At 38.9% G+C, this 16,961-nt stretch overlaps 1 protein-coding gene across 2 annotated transcripts in view; it reads left to right on the top strand.

The window, feature by feature from the left end:
- PDZRN4 (PDZ domain containing ring finger 4) overlaps positions 1 to 16,758 on the top strand; it is a 230,693-nt gene extending 213,935 nt beyond the window's left edge. For both annotated transcript variants that reach the window (XM_071423593.1, XM_071423594.1), the window contains 4 exons: positions 1,941 to 2,003; positions 5,069 to 5,170; positions 8,602 to 8,718; positions 14,580 to 16,758. In XM_071423593.1, the coding sequence (XP_071279694.1) occupies positions 1,941 to 2,003; positions 5,069 to 5,170; positions 8,602 to 8,718; positions 14,580 to 16,106 (1,809 nt within the window). In that variant the 3' untranslated portion in view covers positions 16,107 to 16,758. The remainder of the gene's footprint in view (positions 1 to 1,940; positions 2,004 to 5,068; positions 5,171 to 8,601; positions 8,719 to 14,579) is intronic.
- The last annotated feature ends 203 nt before the right edge of the window (positions 16,759 to 16,961 follow it).

The raw sequence follows: 16,961 nt of genomic DNA, 5'->3' as shown, positions 1-16,961 counted from the left end.
TGTAAGTGCCTTGAACTACAACATTGTAGTTAGTAAAGCAGTCTGAGAATGGTCTGAATTTTGAAAGAAATGTGCCCTTATGATGGAGATCAGGCAGAGCTTTTGAGGAGAAAAGTGCCTTCTCGACAACCCTGCTTGCATTCTCACAGCCTCAGTAATATTAACAGTAGTCAATCATTATTGTATTATTTTTGTGTTTGTTACAATTGTGCTACACACAGACATACCAGAGATGGGTAGAGGGAGTAGCTTGAGAGATTAATAATATGTTAGAAAACCAAAATATAGAATTCTAAATACTGAGGTGGGATGAATCCTCAGGTTTTCACTGACTCCACTAAGAAAACTTGGCACCCAGCACAGATTGTTAGCATTTCGCATGATCAGTCCACAAGACTTCCAAGAACACCATCTCTGTTTGAGTCTCCAGTCATTCAAAGATTTTTTTTCTCTGGGTAAAACAAAACTCTTCTGAGTCCAAGGTCACTGCTGATTATTCTGCATGAGCTGTGATCCCAGTTGGTCACTTTTTTGACATGTTGAACCAAATTTCGACATTAAAGAAAGGTTCTTCACCAAAAGGGTGGTTTGTTCCTGGAATAAGGCTGTCCAAGGGTGTGGTCACAGCACCAAGCCTGTCAGAATTAAAGGAGCAACTAGACAAAGCTTTTAGTCATATGTTGGGCTTTTTTAGGTAGTCCTTTGAGGAGGAGGTTGGGGGACTTAATGGGGGCCATATGGGTCGATTCCACCTTGACACATTCTGTGATTCTAAATTCTTAGTGGAGCTCATGGATGGAGAGGATCACAAAATACAGAATTCTCCTATGTATCAGTGAATGGGATGAAGGCAAGATTACACATAAAGAGGCTGGTAGCAATGTTAAATAAGCTGAAAAGCAAAGCCTTGGAACAAGAATGAGGAATTAATATAAATTACCTACAAATATATCTTCCACCAGTTGTATAAGCTGTCTGTTTGACCTTGTGAGGGCAAAGAAAGTTCAGGAATCTCTTAATACATTCCAGGATTATATCTGAAATGTTCTGTTTATCCTACATGATAAAATTTTCTCAGACCTTTGAGAGTGAATGTATTGATATTATCTTTTGTACTTGATTAAGGACTTCAGATTCATTGGTTTTTTATGACAATGCACAAGAAGAAAATAATATCTAACACATAGAAGATGTATCCCGCAAACTCAATGCCCAACTCAAAATTTTGGTTTGAAAAAAGAACTTATATCATGATGAGGAAAAGTAAATGTTTTAAGACAACCATCAAGTGAAAGGTGATAGATTGAATTGTCCTGCAACAAACAGTAGGTCATTACTCAGGGATGAGCTATAGTGTCTTTGATAAACTATCACTGGAGCCCTAAATATCTGTTTAGGTTAAATTAACTTAAATTCAACTGGTTCAGACTGGGCATGATTTACAGGACCTGTGAGTGATCCATACAATATGGATCCTTCAGGTTTTTTTGATGCTTCCTTGTGAACAGATTGATTACTAAGATAATAATTTAATAGTAAATGTTTCCATGGAAGAAAAAGAATCGTGCCCAAAGACAGGCCCATTTGTATAGAGGTATCAACTGCTGCAGAAGCTTCTCAGTCCATAGTGAACTTCCAGAGAAAAGGGTGTCTCATTAATTTTTAATGCTCTGACAGCTGAAGGTTAATGCCTGACAGTGGCAAAGTATTAATTTGAAAATCATATGTTCCCAACCCTTTCTATCTTGAGGCTTTTTTCTGAAACAAGCTCATATATGATCATTTAAAGAACTCCTTCATTTCTGTTACTCTAAAGGAAACTTCAGCTTGTCTCTGTACTGTTTCAAAATTGTACTTTTTCAACTCTTGCAATTTTGCAGCTGTTAAAATTTCCCATAGAAGTCTTTTCATGTTCAGTTACTGGTTGTTGTCCTGTGCAGGTTGATCCCAACAGCATTGCTGCCAGAGATGGACGGATCCGTGAAGGAGACCGCATTTTGCAAGTATGTGATGAGAGACTCTTCCTTAAACTCTTTCTTCAGACAAACATGCAGTGCCATCTTCTCTGTGGACTATTAATGAGGGAAGATAGTTCTCTTTGTTACTGTGATCGATGAGAAAATCCATGTCTGTCTGTTTTTTAACACAATAGCTGGGAGCTAGAGTGTGTGTATTGAAAAATGAGACTGACAAACTCGTTCTGGCTCATGCACTTACATCCCATGTCTTTTTGTTCCCCATATTTATTAGAAAATCTCATTTCCACTATGTTCATCTCAGTGTCAAATTCTAAACAGGATCCTGCAGACATAAATATAAGTGTCAAAGACATGCTGATCATTAACCAATTGCATAAATTTGAGTAAAACTCTTTATGGTAAGCATAGATAATATGAGTTTTCACAGAAAAAAAGTGTTGGTTAGAGAAGGATGATCTTGAACGAACTTAAGGAGGGGGGTTCATTAGGTTTTTGTTAATGTTTTATTTCCTTCCACAATAATACATTGCTTTTCTGAATTCTTTTCTAATCCACCACCTTGGCTTTTTTTTCTCCCTTTGTTTCTGTTGATCCACTTGCTTAAAGAGCTACCCCAAAAATAGGTATGTGTGTTACAGCATAGGTTTGTGTGTTACAGTTATCAGTGGGTGGCTGGCTGCTGCACGGGGCAGTGTATCTGTACAGTGAGGGAAACAGTGAGAATGGCAGTGGGTTTCCATTTTCAGCCAGCAATGGGTTTTTTCAGCCAGCATTTTTCACCACTGTGCAAAATCATGAAACAGCTACTAAAAATCACTTGACTGGAAACTTTTTGCTGTATGGTAGCATTTTAATTCCAGTTCCAAGTTGATTTGCCTTGTACTTTTGCCTTTTTTCACTGAAGCCCCAGAAGAAATTCCTGGTGATGACAGGTTGGTTTTCTGTAACATGTTCCATAATTGCCCTTCATTAATTTAAGCAGATGAGCTTTCAGGTTTTCACAAGATCAGTCTGTTCCTTCCTTCCAATCTTTTCATTTCTGCATGAAATATCTTTGCTGAAACTTTCCACTCCTTTCCTTTTTGTAAAATTCCTGGGTGGACAGCCAACAACAGTTCAGGCAAATGTTCTCCAGTTCCCAATGAAATTCAATTCATTTCAATTTTGAGTAAAGACTCCAGGGGTGAGAGAAAACATAGATAATTCTGGCATCCTCTTGTGGACTGGAGCATTACTTTAATGTCAGTGCTGATATATTGCTATGAATTTTATCATTAAAGTTAACACCCAGAGACTTATGTGGGGTTTACTTTCATATCTGAAAACACATTGACCCTCTATCTCCTCTTATTGATGAGATAGCTCAGAGAAATAGAAGGTGACGGTGCCATTAGGGGTGGATTACACTGGGACTGGGAGAGATACAGATCCTTGAGCACAGGGGTGTTTTCTGTGGGTGGCAGGCAGCAGTGGTTAAGGCTATGGGGGGAATGTTGTTATGTGTATTCCTCACAAAATGACAGCAGGTTTTGTCTTGTTTTTGAGGCTGTAACTGCCCCCTTTTCATTCTCAGAAACCACCAGTCTTTACAGTCTAAGCATCTGAAAACTGCCTGAGTATTTTAAATAAAATGTTACAATGTCAAGAGAAAGTTTTAAGAGGGCAGTCCTCGTGGTAGTTGCCTAAACTTCTGATGTTTTTAGCTGTAAACCTGTAGGCTGAGCACAGTCCATGGGGCAGGCTGAAGTCCTCTCTTTCCCCATGATAGTGCAGCTGCGATGGGGTGGCCACCTTCAGGTGGTGTGGGGACAGCCCGACTGCCTCCTCTGGGGCCATGGCGAGCAGTTACTCAGTTGATAGGAGTTATTGGAGGAGCCACCATGTCTGGGGATATTTTGTACAGGCTGCAAATCTGCTCCCAGGCCTCTCTGTGGCTGCATCTCTGCTTTTTATCTTAGGGCAGCTCTGTGTTACCTGGTCTCCCACAGACCACAATTATCCCATCATGTAAGCTTTGAAGAGTCTCAGACATTTTGCTCACTGCCAGTTAGGTATTCAGGGATTTTCTTTAATCTGAATTAAAGCTATGCTTTTGAATCAGGGCTTTCAAGCCAAACATATGTACAAAAATGCAACTTTCTCTTTGATTTTCAACTACAAGCTCAAATGGACTTGAAATGGAAATAAAATTACAACTGCTGCTTTGAAATGGAACCATTAGATTTTTTCCCACCAAAAATATTCAGGTATTTCTACCATCCAGTTTTGTTTTCACTCTCTGTGAAATAGACTGAATTTTGGAGGTTTTGTTGCCACAATGAGAATAATTCACTTCTTGTGCTGTGAATTGGGCAAAACTGAATTCTTATGAGAAATAAGATTTCTATTTGATTCCTTCAGAAATGGTTTTTGGACAATGAAAATTGTGTTTGTTACCACATAGTCATGGATGTCGTTGTTTTAATGGGGTTACAAAATAGGAGAAAGGTAGCAAGAAAAGACGAGTTTCATTGAAGAACCACTTTTATTTTGATTATCCCCTTGTAAGGGGGATACATATGTTTTGTGTGGTACCAGCTACTAAGCTGTCCGCACAAATATGAAATGATTAAATGGAGCAGCAACAAACAGTGGCCTGAAAGTATTGCCTGGTGAGAGATAATACTGCAGCTCTCTAATTGGCTCTCTACCAGCATTCAGTGACTGATTTCAGCTGTAGCATTACCAGTCTTCTTCCACCAGCACTATTATCTCAGAGTGACACTTCCATTACTCTGAACGGAGAAAGATGAACGTCACCTGTCAGGGGCTGGTTAATTGTGTTGCTAGATGTATGTTACCAGGGCGCAGGTTGGACATTTATGAACATAACTGCTTCCTCTGATGTCCACCATCCTTCAACGATCAATACAGCTCTTACAGTAAGCGCATAATTGAGTGAAGGCACTTACCACCGAGGGGCTGAAGATGAGCCCGTTGTGCAATTTTCATTGTCCATACATTCAGCACAAATGAGCTGATATCTGCCCTTTATTGTGTGTTGCTTTGTGGAAATAGAAACTAATGTGCCACTTTCATTTGTTTCCTAGATAAATGGCCAAGATGTCCAGAATAGGGAAGAGGCAGTGGCGTTGCTCTCCAGCGAAGAATGCAGGAAAATTGTGTTGCTGGTGGCGAGGCCAGAGATGCAGGTTAGACTAAACAGATGCACTGAGCCAGAACCTGGGTTATACCATGCATTCACTGTCACTGCAAGTAATGAGCTGCCAAGAAATAGGAATGCCAAAGTTACTGACAAAAGGAGCAAACAGTTAATTGCAGAGCTTTGCTCTTTTTTTATCCAACAAAGAAAATAATATGATATTACTTGGGCATGTTTTCCCCAAACTAAACAAGTTTTATTCCAGCAGAATGAGCAGGTATATAAATAAAGCTGGCAGCACCAATATGATATTAGTAAAATATGAAGTAGAACTTGAAAACTATGCATTACTCATTAGAGGATTCTGCTTTGTTCAGGGGATAAATTTCCCATACTTAACATTTATCAATTTTATCTTTAATATGAAGTTTATAATTTATATGAACTTATATGAATTTATATGAATTTATATGAACAAAGCATTAACTTGTCATTTCTGAGGGGTTGTTTTATGCTATGTGGTTATAACCAGGCATGTAAACTATTAATGTACGTATAAATTATGGGACTTTCTCTACAGTCTCATTCAGCAAATGGAAATCTAATTGTTTTTACAGCATCCTGGTCACAAAAACATGCCCGCATTTTGGGAGGTGCATTTTCAAAATCTTTTAGAAGCATTTTTATGATTTTAAAAATAAAATTATGCCAATACCAAGAATCTTGCTATTCCAAGAATTTTTAATATCATTGCGGGGAACAGATGTTAGGTTGATTATCAGATAAAGAAGAGGTAGAGTGGTAGAAGACTGCTGTTTTTGTATCCCTTTATATTCTATTTGTAGGCCTTAGCAAAGCAAAGGACATTATATTGTCACTGTTCTATCTGCCCACAATTCAGTTGGTTAAGTTGCCATTTGTCTCTCATGCTATTGTTCTGATATTTTCAGTCTCACTAGCTGCATATTCTGTATAAATTAAATTAAGTAAGTGTGATTCTCTACTTAAATACCGTAGTTATAAAGGAGTCACAATGTCAGCATTCATACCCTTTATGTTTTTCAGGAAGCTAAATAATTCTAATAAAAACAGTGACAAAGTACAGCAAAAATAGGTGTGCCTCACTTTATACTGCAAAATTATAGTTCTCAGTTGCTGAAATTTTGAAAGAGATTTTTTAATGTTATTCCAACTGTTTTTCATTAGGATTCTGTTTTTCTCTACACTATAAAAAATACATGCCCAGAGAAAGTTCAGTCTCTGTATTTGTTTAGACTGGTCAACATGACATAAGGAGCCAACATGATAAGATTAGTATGAGATAAGGAGTTAATTATGTGTACCAATGTAGCTTCCCACATGAATACTCTTTAAAATAATAAGTGGGAGTTGGTTTAGGTTTGGGCCTTTAGTGCTGGATTTTTGTGTTCAGTTTATGTGTTTTAAACACATACTCATACAAAACTGATGAAAAAGCCAGACTAAGTCAGAGATCAGGCTGTCAACTGATTTCTGCTAGTTGTGTTGCTTTGACTTGCCAAAAACCAGCAGGATTAAGCAGGCTTTCATTTCTAGATCAAAAATTGTAATGGCAGTATTGCAGCCTTGAAGGGTAACTGCTGAGCACATTCCCTCAGTAACAGGGAATAAAACCCCTCTGACCACATATATTTGCAGTGAATAATGAAGTTTTGAAACAGAGCATTAGAGGATCACACCACACACATGCATTCTCATGTGTGAATGTGTACACAGTGTAAGTAATGCACGTGTATGCTAAGGCACATATTCGTTTTCTTTCAAAAGCTGTAACATAACATGAGTGTTCTTATTAGTTATATAAAGGGACTGCCACAATCAAATGAGCAGATTTGCCCAAGTGAGATTCATCTTTCATCCTCAAAATTTGTTAATCTCTGCAATTTTCTCACATGAGGTGAATTAAACCGTGTCCTTTACAGCAGAGGAAGGCTGTGCTCATGCTTTCCTTGGGGTGAAAAAAGTAAACAAGACAAGTAAACAAAACTACCACATGTTTCACAGAACAGTTTGAAAGTCCCATTGAGGACAAACATAAAAATTATATGTCCTCAAGGAAAAAAGTCTCCTCCTAATCCCAAACCATATGTGGCTGGCTTTACCAGGGGAAATGTTGAAGGCTTCTTTATAAGAGGACAGAATTTGTTGACATGGGCAAAACCACATCAGAGTTTATTAAGGAAACAGTGATGTTCTGCCAGTATTCCATTAGAAGTATTGCACAGCATCAGTCACTCCTTGTGTAGCTTTGAACTACTACTACTACTACTACTGCTGCTGCTACTACTACTACTACTGGTTCAGTGTAACTTTTCTGACTGACATCTGTGACCAGACATATCCTGGCTTGGAGGCAGTGGTAATTCTGCTCTAGGAGTTGGCCTGTGCTACATCTGTCTTGCTATCTTGGGACATGAGTACTTGGTATTCTTGTAATTGTCTTATGCTGAGGCTTTTCCTTTCAGCAAGTTTTTGTCACCATTGGCAATCCCTGTTGTTCCCTCATCAATGACAAAACAACCAATGTTTCCTTCCGCTACAATCCTGTCATTATAGTCAAGAGTGCCACTGACCAGTGTTTTTCTTTTTGATGCACTGCGCCATCTGGCAAGGGATTGCAGGTACAAAGGATCATTATGCTCATGTGCACACATGAGCATAATGAACAAAATGGAAGTAACAGCGTTTTAGGCCAGGTGCCTGTTTTATCAGTTTTGAAAGATGTGAAGGGTGTGAAATAGGTTCAAGAAGAGATATATACTTGACAGAAAACATGGCATCCCCTCCTGTCCTTTTGCAAAATTGTGTTCACCAAATGTCAATGTACTATTTTATACTTGGCAAGAAAAAACCAAGCAAACAGATAAACCTTGTTTCCAAACACACCAGGAGAACTAAAATTGCCTCCCTTCAAGTCACCTCATCTTTCTGTCACTCTATTCTGTTTATTTGTTTACCTGGAAGATCAATGGGAAGATAGTGACAGAAACGCAGCATAAGGTTTCCATTGAGGCGGTGGCTGCAGGGCTGGAATGGAGGTTGTTAGAGAGAAGAGCCCAGTTGCCTCCTGGCCCTATTAGTAACACTGCCATTCTTGCAGTGCAGGGTCTCTCAGTAGTAATGAACATGACAGCTTCAGGATTGTGCGCTGTGCCTTTCATACCTTTTGAAAGGAAATAATGTCTGTGCTGTGCAGTCTCCTTCATTATGAGAGAAAATCAGTCATACTGTTTTACGAAAGGATAAAAGACACGAATCCCATCTTTTTATCCTTTTTCTTTTCTATTTTTTTTGAGACGTGAACTTGAACTCCTACCGCCTGACTTTCTGAAGAAAATCGTTAGAATAAAAAGAGCTAGTCAAGCATTGCCATTTGGGTTTACTCTATTTTAGCATGTGTCCTTGCTAACATAAAATAACATACTGATGTATTCTTTGCAGCTGGAGGAAGGGTGGCTGGATGATGAAAGGAATGAATTCTTAGAAGAGTTAAACTTGGAAATGTTGGAAGAGCAGCATAATGAAGCGATGCAGTACACAGCCAATGAGGTGGAGCAGGTACGACCACTACTAAAAATATAATTTGAAATTTTTCTAGGTATACTTTTTTATTAATAGAGAATGAAACAGTGTGCTGTAAAATGGAGTCAAAGGCTTTGATAGAGTTCTCTCTCCAAATGCTGTGATCTCCAGCACACTATGTAAGGAAAAAGAGAACAATACATGCTTAGGCCCAGTATATCAAGTTAATAAACAATATAATAGGGTGTGAAAAGTACACATTTCTCCTTTTCTCTGAACTCTCAGAATAATATTGCTTTCCTTCATTAATTCTGAAGTGTTTGGGATTTATGATGTTAAACTTCATGTCAGTTTTTTTAAACTGGTGCTAATAACACCGAGGTCATGGGTTCAATCCCCATATGCAGGATTTAACTTTAGAGCTGGACTTGATGATCCTTTTGGGATGCATGCAATGTATGAGCCAGCCTTGCACCAGAGCTTGCAAAACAAGATAGAAGACATGTTTAAATAAACAACAGGTGTTTTGTTAATGGGAGTGTATTTCTCTTACACCGACAGCGCACAGCTCAGCATTTGTTTTGTTAATGGAGACAAATAAGCTATTGTTAGCATAGTCTCAGCTTGCTCCTGTCCTGACTTTTACCTGCCCATATGTTCTGTAGGCTGTGTGACTGTGGCAAACATACCCTACAGTTTCATCAAGTGGTCTTCTCAGATGTACGTTGTTGTGAAAGGTGTAAGTACCCACTCCTGGATCAGATGATCTGCCAGTGTGCACACCTGTGAGGAGCCAAAGAAATAAAATTCAACTTCTCCTGGCTTCTGGATTTATGCAGCTGGGAAGAAACTGTTTTTCCACCCACAGAACTTTGTGACTTACAATTTTTACCCCATTTTGAATTGCTCAAAAAGGACAGCCTGTGGCATTTTTCTTTGAAGAGAGGCAGAAAGACTATGAGAGCCTTCTCTTTTCTGGAAACCAGGGAGCTTCTTTGACTTCAAATGCCTCAATGCTTGGTCCACACTGGGGGGCCTGAATGTGCATTTAGTCTGTTTCCTCCTGACCTCCCCTTCAGCCTTGATACTGGGTCAATGAGTAGGCGATAGCTCATAGTAAAGCTCTTCCCTGTATATCAATGAAATATTCATTGGGACACAGACACTGACAGAATAATTAAGTCAATTCTCTGAAAAATGACAGATCAGATTACAAATATTTGATCTTATAAGCATTTAATTATTTACACCAAGTGGAATAACTCCAGGCTTGGGGGGAAGGGAGCCTTGCAACAGGATTTTTACCAGCCTTTTAGATGTGACTCTCCTTTTCAGGCAGTGAGCCAAGCCTCAGTTTCCCAGGTTAAATGTGCTAAGTGCTGCACTGCTAGCTACTTTCAGCTGATATATGGCATCTTGTTTATTGTTTTAGCCAAAATTTTATCTTGGATACCAAATATTTCCTGTCAGAAAAACCACTTGCTCTTTGCAAACCATTTCATTTGCATGGTGACATTTTCACTCAAACCTCCAGTTCTGGTAGAAATTCTTGAACAAGTCTATCTATCAACTCCTACTAGGCACTCACATTACATGTTGGGATCTCTGCAATCACTTTATCATTGTGACTTTACACTGAAAACTTCATGTCAAACTTTGGCTTTGGATGAATTTGGGTTGTGGATAGTGTTAATGAGTAAACAGTGATATTCTGTGATGTGCTTTCACAGAACCCATTGAATTTGTTTATTCCCTGTAGGAATCTTTTGCCAAGCATATTTTTTTGCCATATTGAGATTTTATATTGCTATAAAGAACAGTACACTAGGAAAAAAATTGTGGTCGCTTTTGATCTGTCAGTATCTGACATTGCATTGCTTGAAGTAATTCTAGGACAGCCAGACATTTCTTTGCCCTTCTGATGAGTAATCGAATCAACCAAATGCAGCTTGGTGTGTAATGGGGCATCAGTAATTTGTGACAGCTGCTGTCTCTCTAGACTCTATGCAGTGACTCGTCAAGTCAGAAAACTGGTTCTTTACTCCTTGTTAGGCTGGGAAATCTAGCAGTTTCCTGAGGGGAATCACACCATCCATTGGAGCTATGAAACCACTCTCATTGCAGCTGCCAGTGGCCAATCTGAGCATCTCCAAGCTCCCCGGCTGGCCAAGGAGACCAGCCTTGATTTTTGTGAACAAAAACTTAGCCCTCTGGCTTCATAATCATCTGTCATCATGAATCTCGAGAGCTGCAGGAATGAATACACTTTCTATCATAATATCCTTCCAAATACAAGTCTGTTTTACAGAATGCCATTTTAACATTTAATGTGAGCTGTCACAAAAAAAATTGGTACAGTTTGTAATAGAAGAGTCAAGTAGATAGTCATGTCTTTTCTGTATGTTTTTGACCTACTCTGTAGAATTCAATCAAGAATTGTATCTTCTCTGTATGGAATAATCCAAAAAGCCTCAAGGAAAGATGTAATTCTCCATTTTTTATAACTCATTGTGTTCCTTTCCCTTTACGACATCATGGTTCATTGTGCAGCAGAGATAATTTTCAGAAGACTGCCTTTCATGTGCCATGCAGAAATTCTTATTGGTATAGTGTAATATATCAGAACCTATTAAGAAGAAGAAGAAAGAATTGGATAAAAAGAATTCTTCTAGTTCATTCAAAGCTGAAATACAGAGAAAATATCTGGGGAAAAATCCTTTTTTTGAAAGAAGCCTGTTTTAAAAGACCTGCATTGTTGGCAGAAGAGCATTTTCCCTTTTAGTGAACCACTGAAATAAATTCCAAATTTCCCTCATGGTTTGAGTACCTCATGGTTAGCCTGCCACTGGAGATTCCTCTCCCTGTGACATGTCTCCCTCTCACTGTCAGAGACTGACCAGAGAGCCCAGCTGTGTTTGTTGGAGGCTTCAACTGAATCATACGGCATTCAGACTTTAGTAGCAGCCTGGGTTTTGAGTCCCAATATACATTATAAATTGTAAAAGAATAGAACAGTGTCTGAATTCCTGCAAGATTAGCCATTTTATAGGCAGGAATTCTTCCTGGAGCTGAAATGCAGAATCTTTTGAGGTTCATTTATTGCTTGATTGTACGCACTGCTGGGTTTACCTTCTCATTATCTGAGTTCTCACTGCAAAGATGAGGCCTAAGGAGCCCTTTGGTATTTCAAACAGAAATAAGTGTAGAAGAGATTGACAATGTATGTTTGAAAACAAACACTTTGTTTGAAACAGATATCAGATAACACTAGAAAAAGCAACACACTGAAAATTGTGGATTCTCTCTTGTTTTTCAGAAGAGGTGTAATGTGGAATTGGGCTTGTTATCTTTTAAAATAAAATTAAAATTATCTCATGCTGTAAAAGACTGCTCAGTCTGCACATGTTTAGGAGCTCTGGCAAGCATGAAATGTCCACGACAAAAATGCCAGGGGCTACCTTACTTGAGTCACAATGGATTTTTTTAATAAAATGTATGTCAAAAACATGCAGTACAATAAATATCTGTATTACTTTCCATTTTCTTAATTGACTTAGCTGTAAGTATCCACATAATGGGGAAAAATTTAATGTGATATGGATGTCTGCTTTAGTTTGAGAAGAATCTGAATTTATAGTCAATTGTTTTCTCCTGAGGGAACCCAAAGTCACTATCTGACATTCAGATGTCTGTACTACAGCCACTTATATTTCATCAGATCAATCCCGCTCATCTGGTTTCTACTTGACTCAAAAGATGGACTTTGCTCTGTTTACACCTTTTGTGTGTGCATGTTAATTCCAGATAGTGTAACTTAAGTAGATGGCAGAGTATTATATTTGGTCAGTATAAATCAGGTTGAAGAAGCAAAGCTTAAATTATTGATAAAAGTGGTGTGGAAAACAAGAGCTACCAGTTCTGAAAGTGTTGATTGCATGGGCCTCAACTGCAAAGTCTCTTCCCAACACCTGTACAAATAGCCTCATTAAGTGGTTTCTTTCAGAAGTGCTCAAATATATGCTTTGGGTGGTGTAATACCATGCAGAAGACATCAGAGGAAGTATCATAAAGCTCTGCTCTTGTAAGCTGTCTAGCTGGGCTAACACATAAACCACCCTCTTTGGAGCTTTAGTCATATGGATGCAAATTGTGTAATTTCACTCATGCCCAGAGTCAAATAGCAGATCCTGACTATCCTCCTTTGATCATGTGAATGGAGCCCTGCCTTTGGAATAGGCACCCAGATTCCTGACTATCCTGCAGCACTGCTCTCCTGTTGTCTGGTGGAGCTTGTCTCCCTCCTGTCAGTAGTTAAATATTTTCCAGAGCAGTGAGAAATATGGGTTGCACATTGCAGTGCAATGGCTGGGGTGAAGTGTAAGCTGCCCGGGTTGGAGTCATTTCTCTGCTGAAAGGTTTGGGGGCAGAGGAGGTCAAGACAAACTGCAGCAGCTCCAAAGCAGGTGAGAGAAGGGAACAGAATAGCATATGTAGCAGCATTCACCAGGAGGAGGTGAACTAGAAGGATACTAAATTAAACCTAAATCTCCTAAGGCATCTTTTCAGAAATTTTTAACTGGTTTGTCACAGACACCAAATTCTCCTGGTGGTGTGTTTCTTTCAATATTTGCTTTATTCCACTCTTACACTGAATTGGGAGTGGAGGTTATTTTTGTTTTTCTGACCCTAAGCCATTATTTTTTCATAACAGTTGAAGAAATGAAACCAGATGAAGGGCATGTGATCATGAGGTGCACATGAAGAGAGGAGAAGGAATGACATAGGAGACATATTTTCATCCTGTTTTACTGTTTGTCAAAGTAGATAAAGAGGGAATTATGACAGTGGCCTCTTTAAGTTTGTTTCCTTTCACTGGGTGCACAGTACCTTTTTTCTCTCCTGATTATTACAGTCATTATACATAATTATCCAATTATACCTCCTAAAAGAGACATGGTGTTGGTACTGTGTGTAGTTAGGTACTTGGTCATACAAATTGCACTCTGCATGATTCTTTGCTTATCTGGTTTGAAAAATAAAGTGTCTGTCTCTTCAGAGAGATATTATCTCTGGATAATATTCTATGGAATATAAATAGGTTGAGAATATAAAAATAGGTGAGGTACAATGAGTGGAGAGCTAATAAGCAGTCAAAAAGCTTGACATTATATCCATGGCGAAGCATTCAGTGTTGTTCTACACTTAATATTGAAAGACTGCTTTTAGTTTTTAGGAACAGAAACTCTAACAATGGGAATAAATGAGTTTTCAAAAAGAGTTTCCAGGAATGAAACAGACTGAGGTCCTTCTGAGCAGAATCCTAGAATCTGAAATGAACACTTTTTCAGAAAAAGGCTACTGGGCACAAGAAGTGTAGGAGAAGGCCATGGAGGGTGTAATGAAGCAAACAAAAGTTCACTGTTTAAACAAAGAAACAGCAGTCATTTTGCATCCTTTAGGTTGTACTAGTCATTGCTTCATTGGCTGCTTGCTCTGTTTGTTTGAAGTGATACCAGTACTGAAGCTTTCTCTCAAGTTTGAGAAGATTGCAGCTCCACCAGTGGAGCCATAATCCAGAATCAAAATCAGCTCACCATCTGGTGATCATTATCTTTAAGCATTGCAAAGAGATGGCTTAGCTAGAGAGGGAAGTATTTCTTTACAGACCTAAGCAGCTATGTCACTAGTAGTGTAATTCACTTACTTTGCTTAGTATGGAAACCACAGCATGGCTCTCAGAAATGTTTAAAAGCTATGAGCAGTAGGACTGCTGTTTAGTGATCTGTTTTAATTGAGCTTAAATCAGATCCCAGCTATTTAAGCAAAAGAGAACTGGAAAATAATTCTTCTATATGATCTGCATTTGATAATCCTTTTGGTTTACTCATTTTTTTTAGCCAAAGAAACATGAAGAGGAAGATGGCACTACAGACACTGCAACCTCATCATCCAACAATCATGAGAAGGACAGTGGGGTGGGACCTACAGATGAAAGTCTTCGCAATGATGAGAGCTCAGAGCAAGAAAATGCAACTGAAGAGCAGAACGGTGCTACCCTGCAGAGCAAACGGGATCTGGGCCACAGCCAGGACACATTAGGCAGTGTTGAGCTCCAGTGCAATGAAAGCTTTGTGTCTGGGGAATACATTGAATCTGATTTCATAGGAAACCCAGAAGAGGAATGTGAAAGGTTTCGGCAGCTGTTGGAACTGAAGTGCAAGATTCGAAACCATGGGGAGTATGATCTTTATTACTCAAGCAGCATGATAGAATGCAACAGAAGAGACCAAGATGGAGTGGAGCATGAGCTGCAGCTACTCAATGAGGAACTGAGGAACATTGAACTTGAATGCCAGAATATTATGCAAGCTCACCGGCTCCAAAAGGTGAGAGACCAGTATGGAGACATTTGGTCTTTACATGATGAAAGTTTCAGGAATTATAACACCAGCACAGATGTACAAAGAGGCAAACTGGATGATATCATGGAGCACCCTGAGAAGTCTGACAAGGACAGCTCCAGTGCCTACAACACTGCTGAAAGCTGTAGGAGCACTCCACTGACTGTGGAGCGATCCCCTGATAACTCTCTCCAGAGGGTAATCAGCATAACCAACAGGAAAAACCTGAGGACCACAATTGTTGCTAATCAGTCATCCTCAGGACAAAGCAACAGGGAGACAACCTCAGCCAAAACCAAACCCACCGAGCAAAACAGTGCTGCTGAGAATGCAGTGCTGGCATCAGAAAGCAGCAAATTCACAGACCAGGATAGGCAAGGCAGCGAGCACATTCCCTATTTGTCTCCATATCACAGTTCTTCTTACAGGTACGGGAACATCCCTGCTCATGCAAAGCATTATCAAAGCTATATGCAGCTGATCCAGCAGAAGTCTGCTGTGGAATATGCCCAGAGCCAGCTCAGCCTGGTGAGCATGTGCAAAGACTCGCAGAAGTGCGTGGAGCCCAAGATGGAATGGAAAGTGAAAATAAGGAGTGATGGGACGAGGTACATCACAAAGAGACCAGTTCGAGACAGAATCCTGAAGGAACGTGCCTTAAAAATTAAAGAGGAGCGCAGTGGGATGACGACAGATGATGACACGATGAGTGAGATGAAGATGGGTCGCTACTGGAGCAAAGAGGAGCGGAAGCAGCATTTGGTGCGCGCCAAGGAGCAGAGGAGGCGGCGGGAGTTCATGATGAGGAGCAGGCTGGAGTGTCTAAAGGAAAGTCCACAGAGTGGCAGCGAGGGCAAAAAAGAAATCAACATTATTGAACTGAGTCACAAAAAAATGATGAAAAAGAGAAACAAGAAAATCCTGGACAACTGGATGACAATACAAGAACTGATGACACATGGTGCTAAGTCCCCAGATGGCACAAGAGTGCACAATGCCTTTTTATCAGTTACTACTGTATGAACACAACTTCTAACAGAGAGTATACTACCAGTTTAGGTAGAGTACAATTGCCTCGTTCAATGTGGCATTTTTATATATTTTGTGACTGTTTATAGTTTGATCTTTTTGTAAGCAAAATGACCTGGTATTTTTCATTTGTTTTTCATATAACAGTACCTTCTTTATCTGGCAGTCTTTCTTTATCCTGCAATATATTCATATTATTCATTTGTAAAAAAAATATAGAAAAGTAAAGCAAAAAATTTCTTAACCTAACACATATCCTGTAACTTAAGATCTGGATTTATTTCTCTAATTTTGCTTTTTCTACTTTAGTAACAATACAATACCAAATCAAAACGCTTTATACTGTATCCTTGGCTTAACAAGTTTTAAAGTTTTACATCTTAGATTGAATCTGTTCATAAAACATATGCCACATCCCATCATATAGATAAGAATGACATTTTTCCAACTGCATATTTTACAGTACATTTAATCCGTAAATTGTAATTGTACTTGTCCAAGTAAAGTGTAGGTGAGCAATTCTCCTGTGTTATGTAGTGGCGTTGGTCTTGTAGCTGCACAGTATGTGATAATTGTGAAGATGAAAGAGAAATAAATTATTGCTTATCTTTAAGAAATAAACAAAAGCCAAGCATTGTTTTATTTAGATTGAGAATTTTTCTTTAAATATAAGCCATTTCACTGTGCATGGTATTTACAGCATGTAGAGATTTCAAGAACAAAGGACACAATTCCATAGGATATTTCTTATGAATTAGCTTTCAATTTTGCAGAACACATAGAATGAGTGGGCCTTTCTGGCTTTTCCTTACCTGATATTATTAGTTAATTAAATGATTCATTGATGTA

Source organism: Agelaius tricolor, unplaced genomic scaffold, assembly GCF_023055355.1.
Source record: "Agelaius tricolor isolate 1412-34295 unplaced genomic scaffold, bAgeTri1.0.p SCAF_3, whole genome shotgun sequence".
NCBI lineage: Eukaryota > Metazoa > Chordata > Aves > Passeriformes > Icteridae > Agelaius > Agelaius tricolor.
Note: the sequence above shows the minus strand (reverse complement) of the source record. Positions and strands in the feature narration are given on the sequence as shown.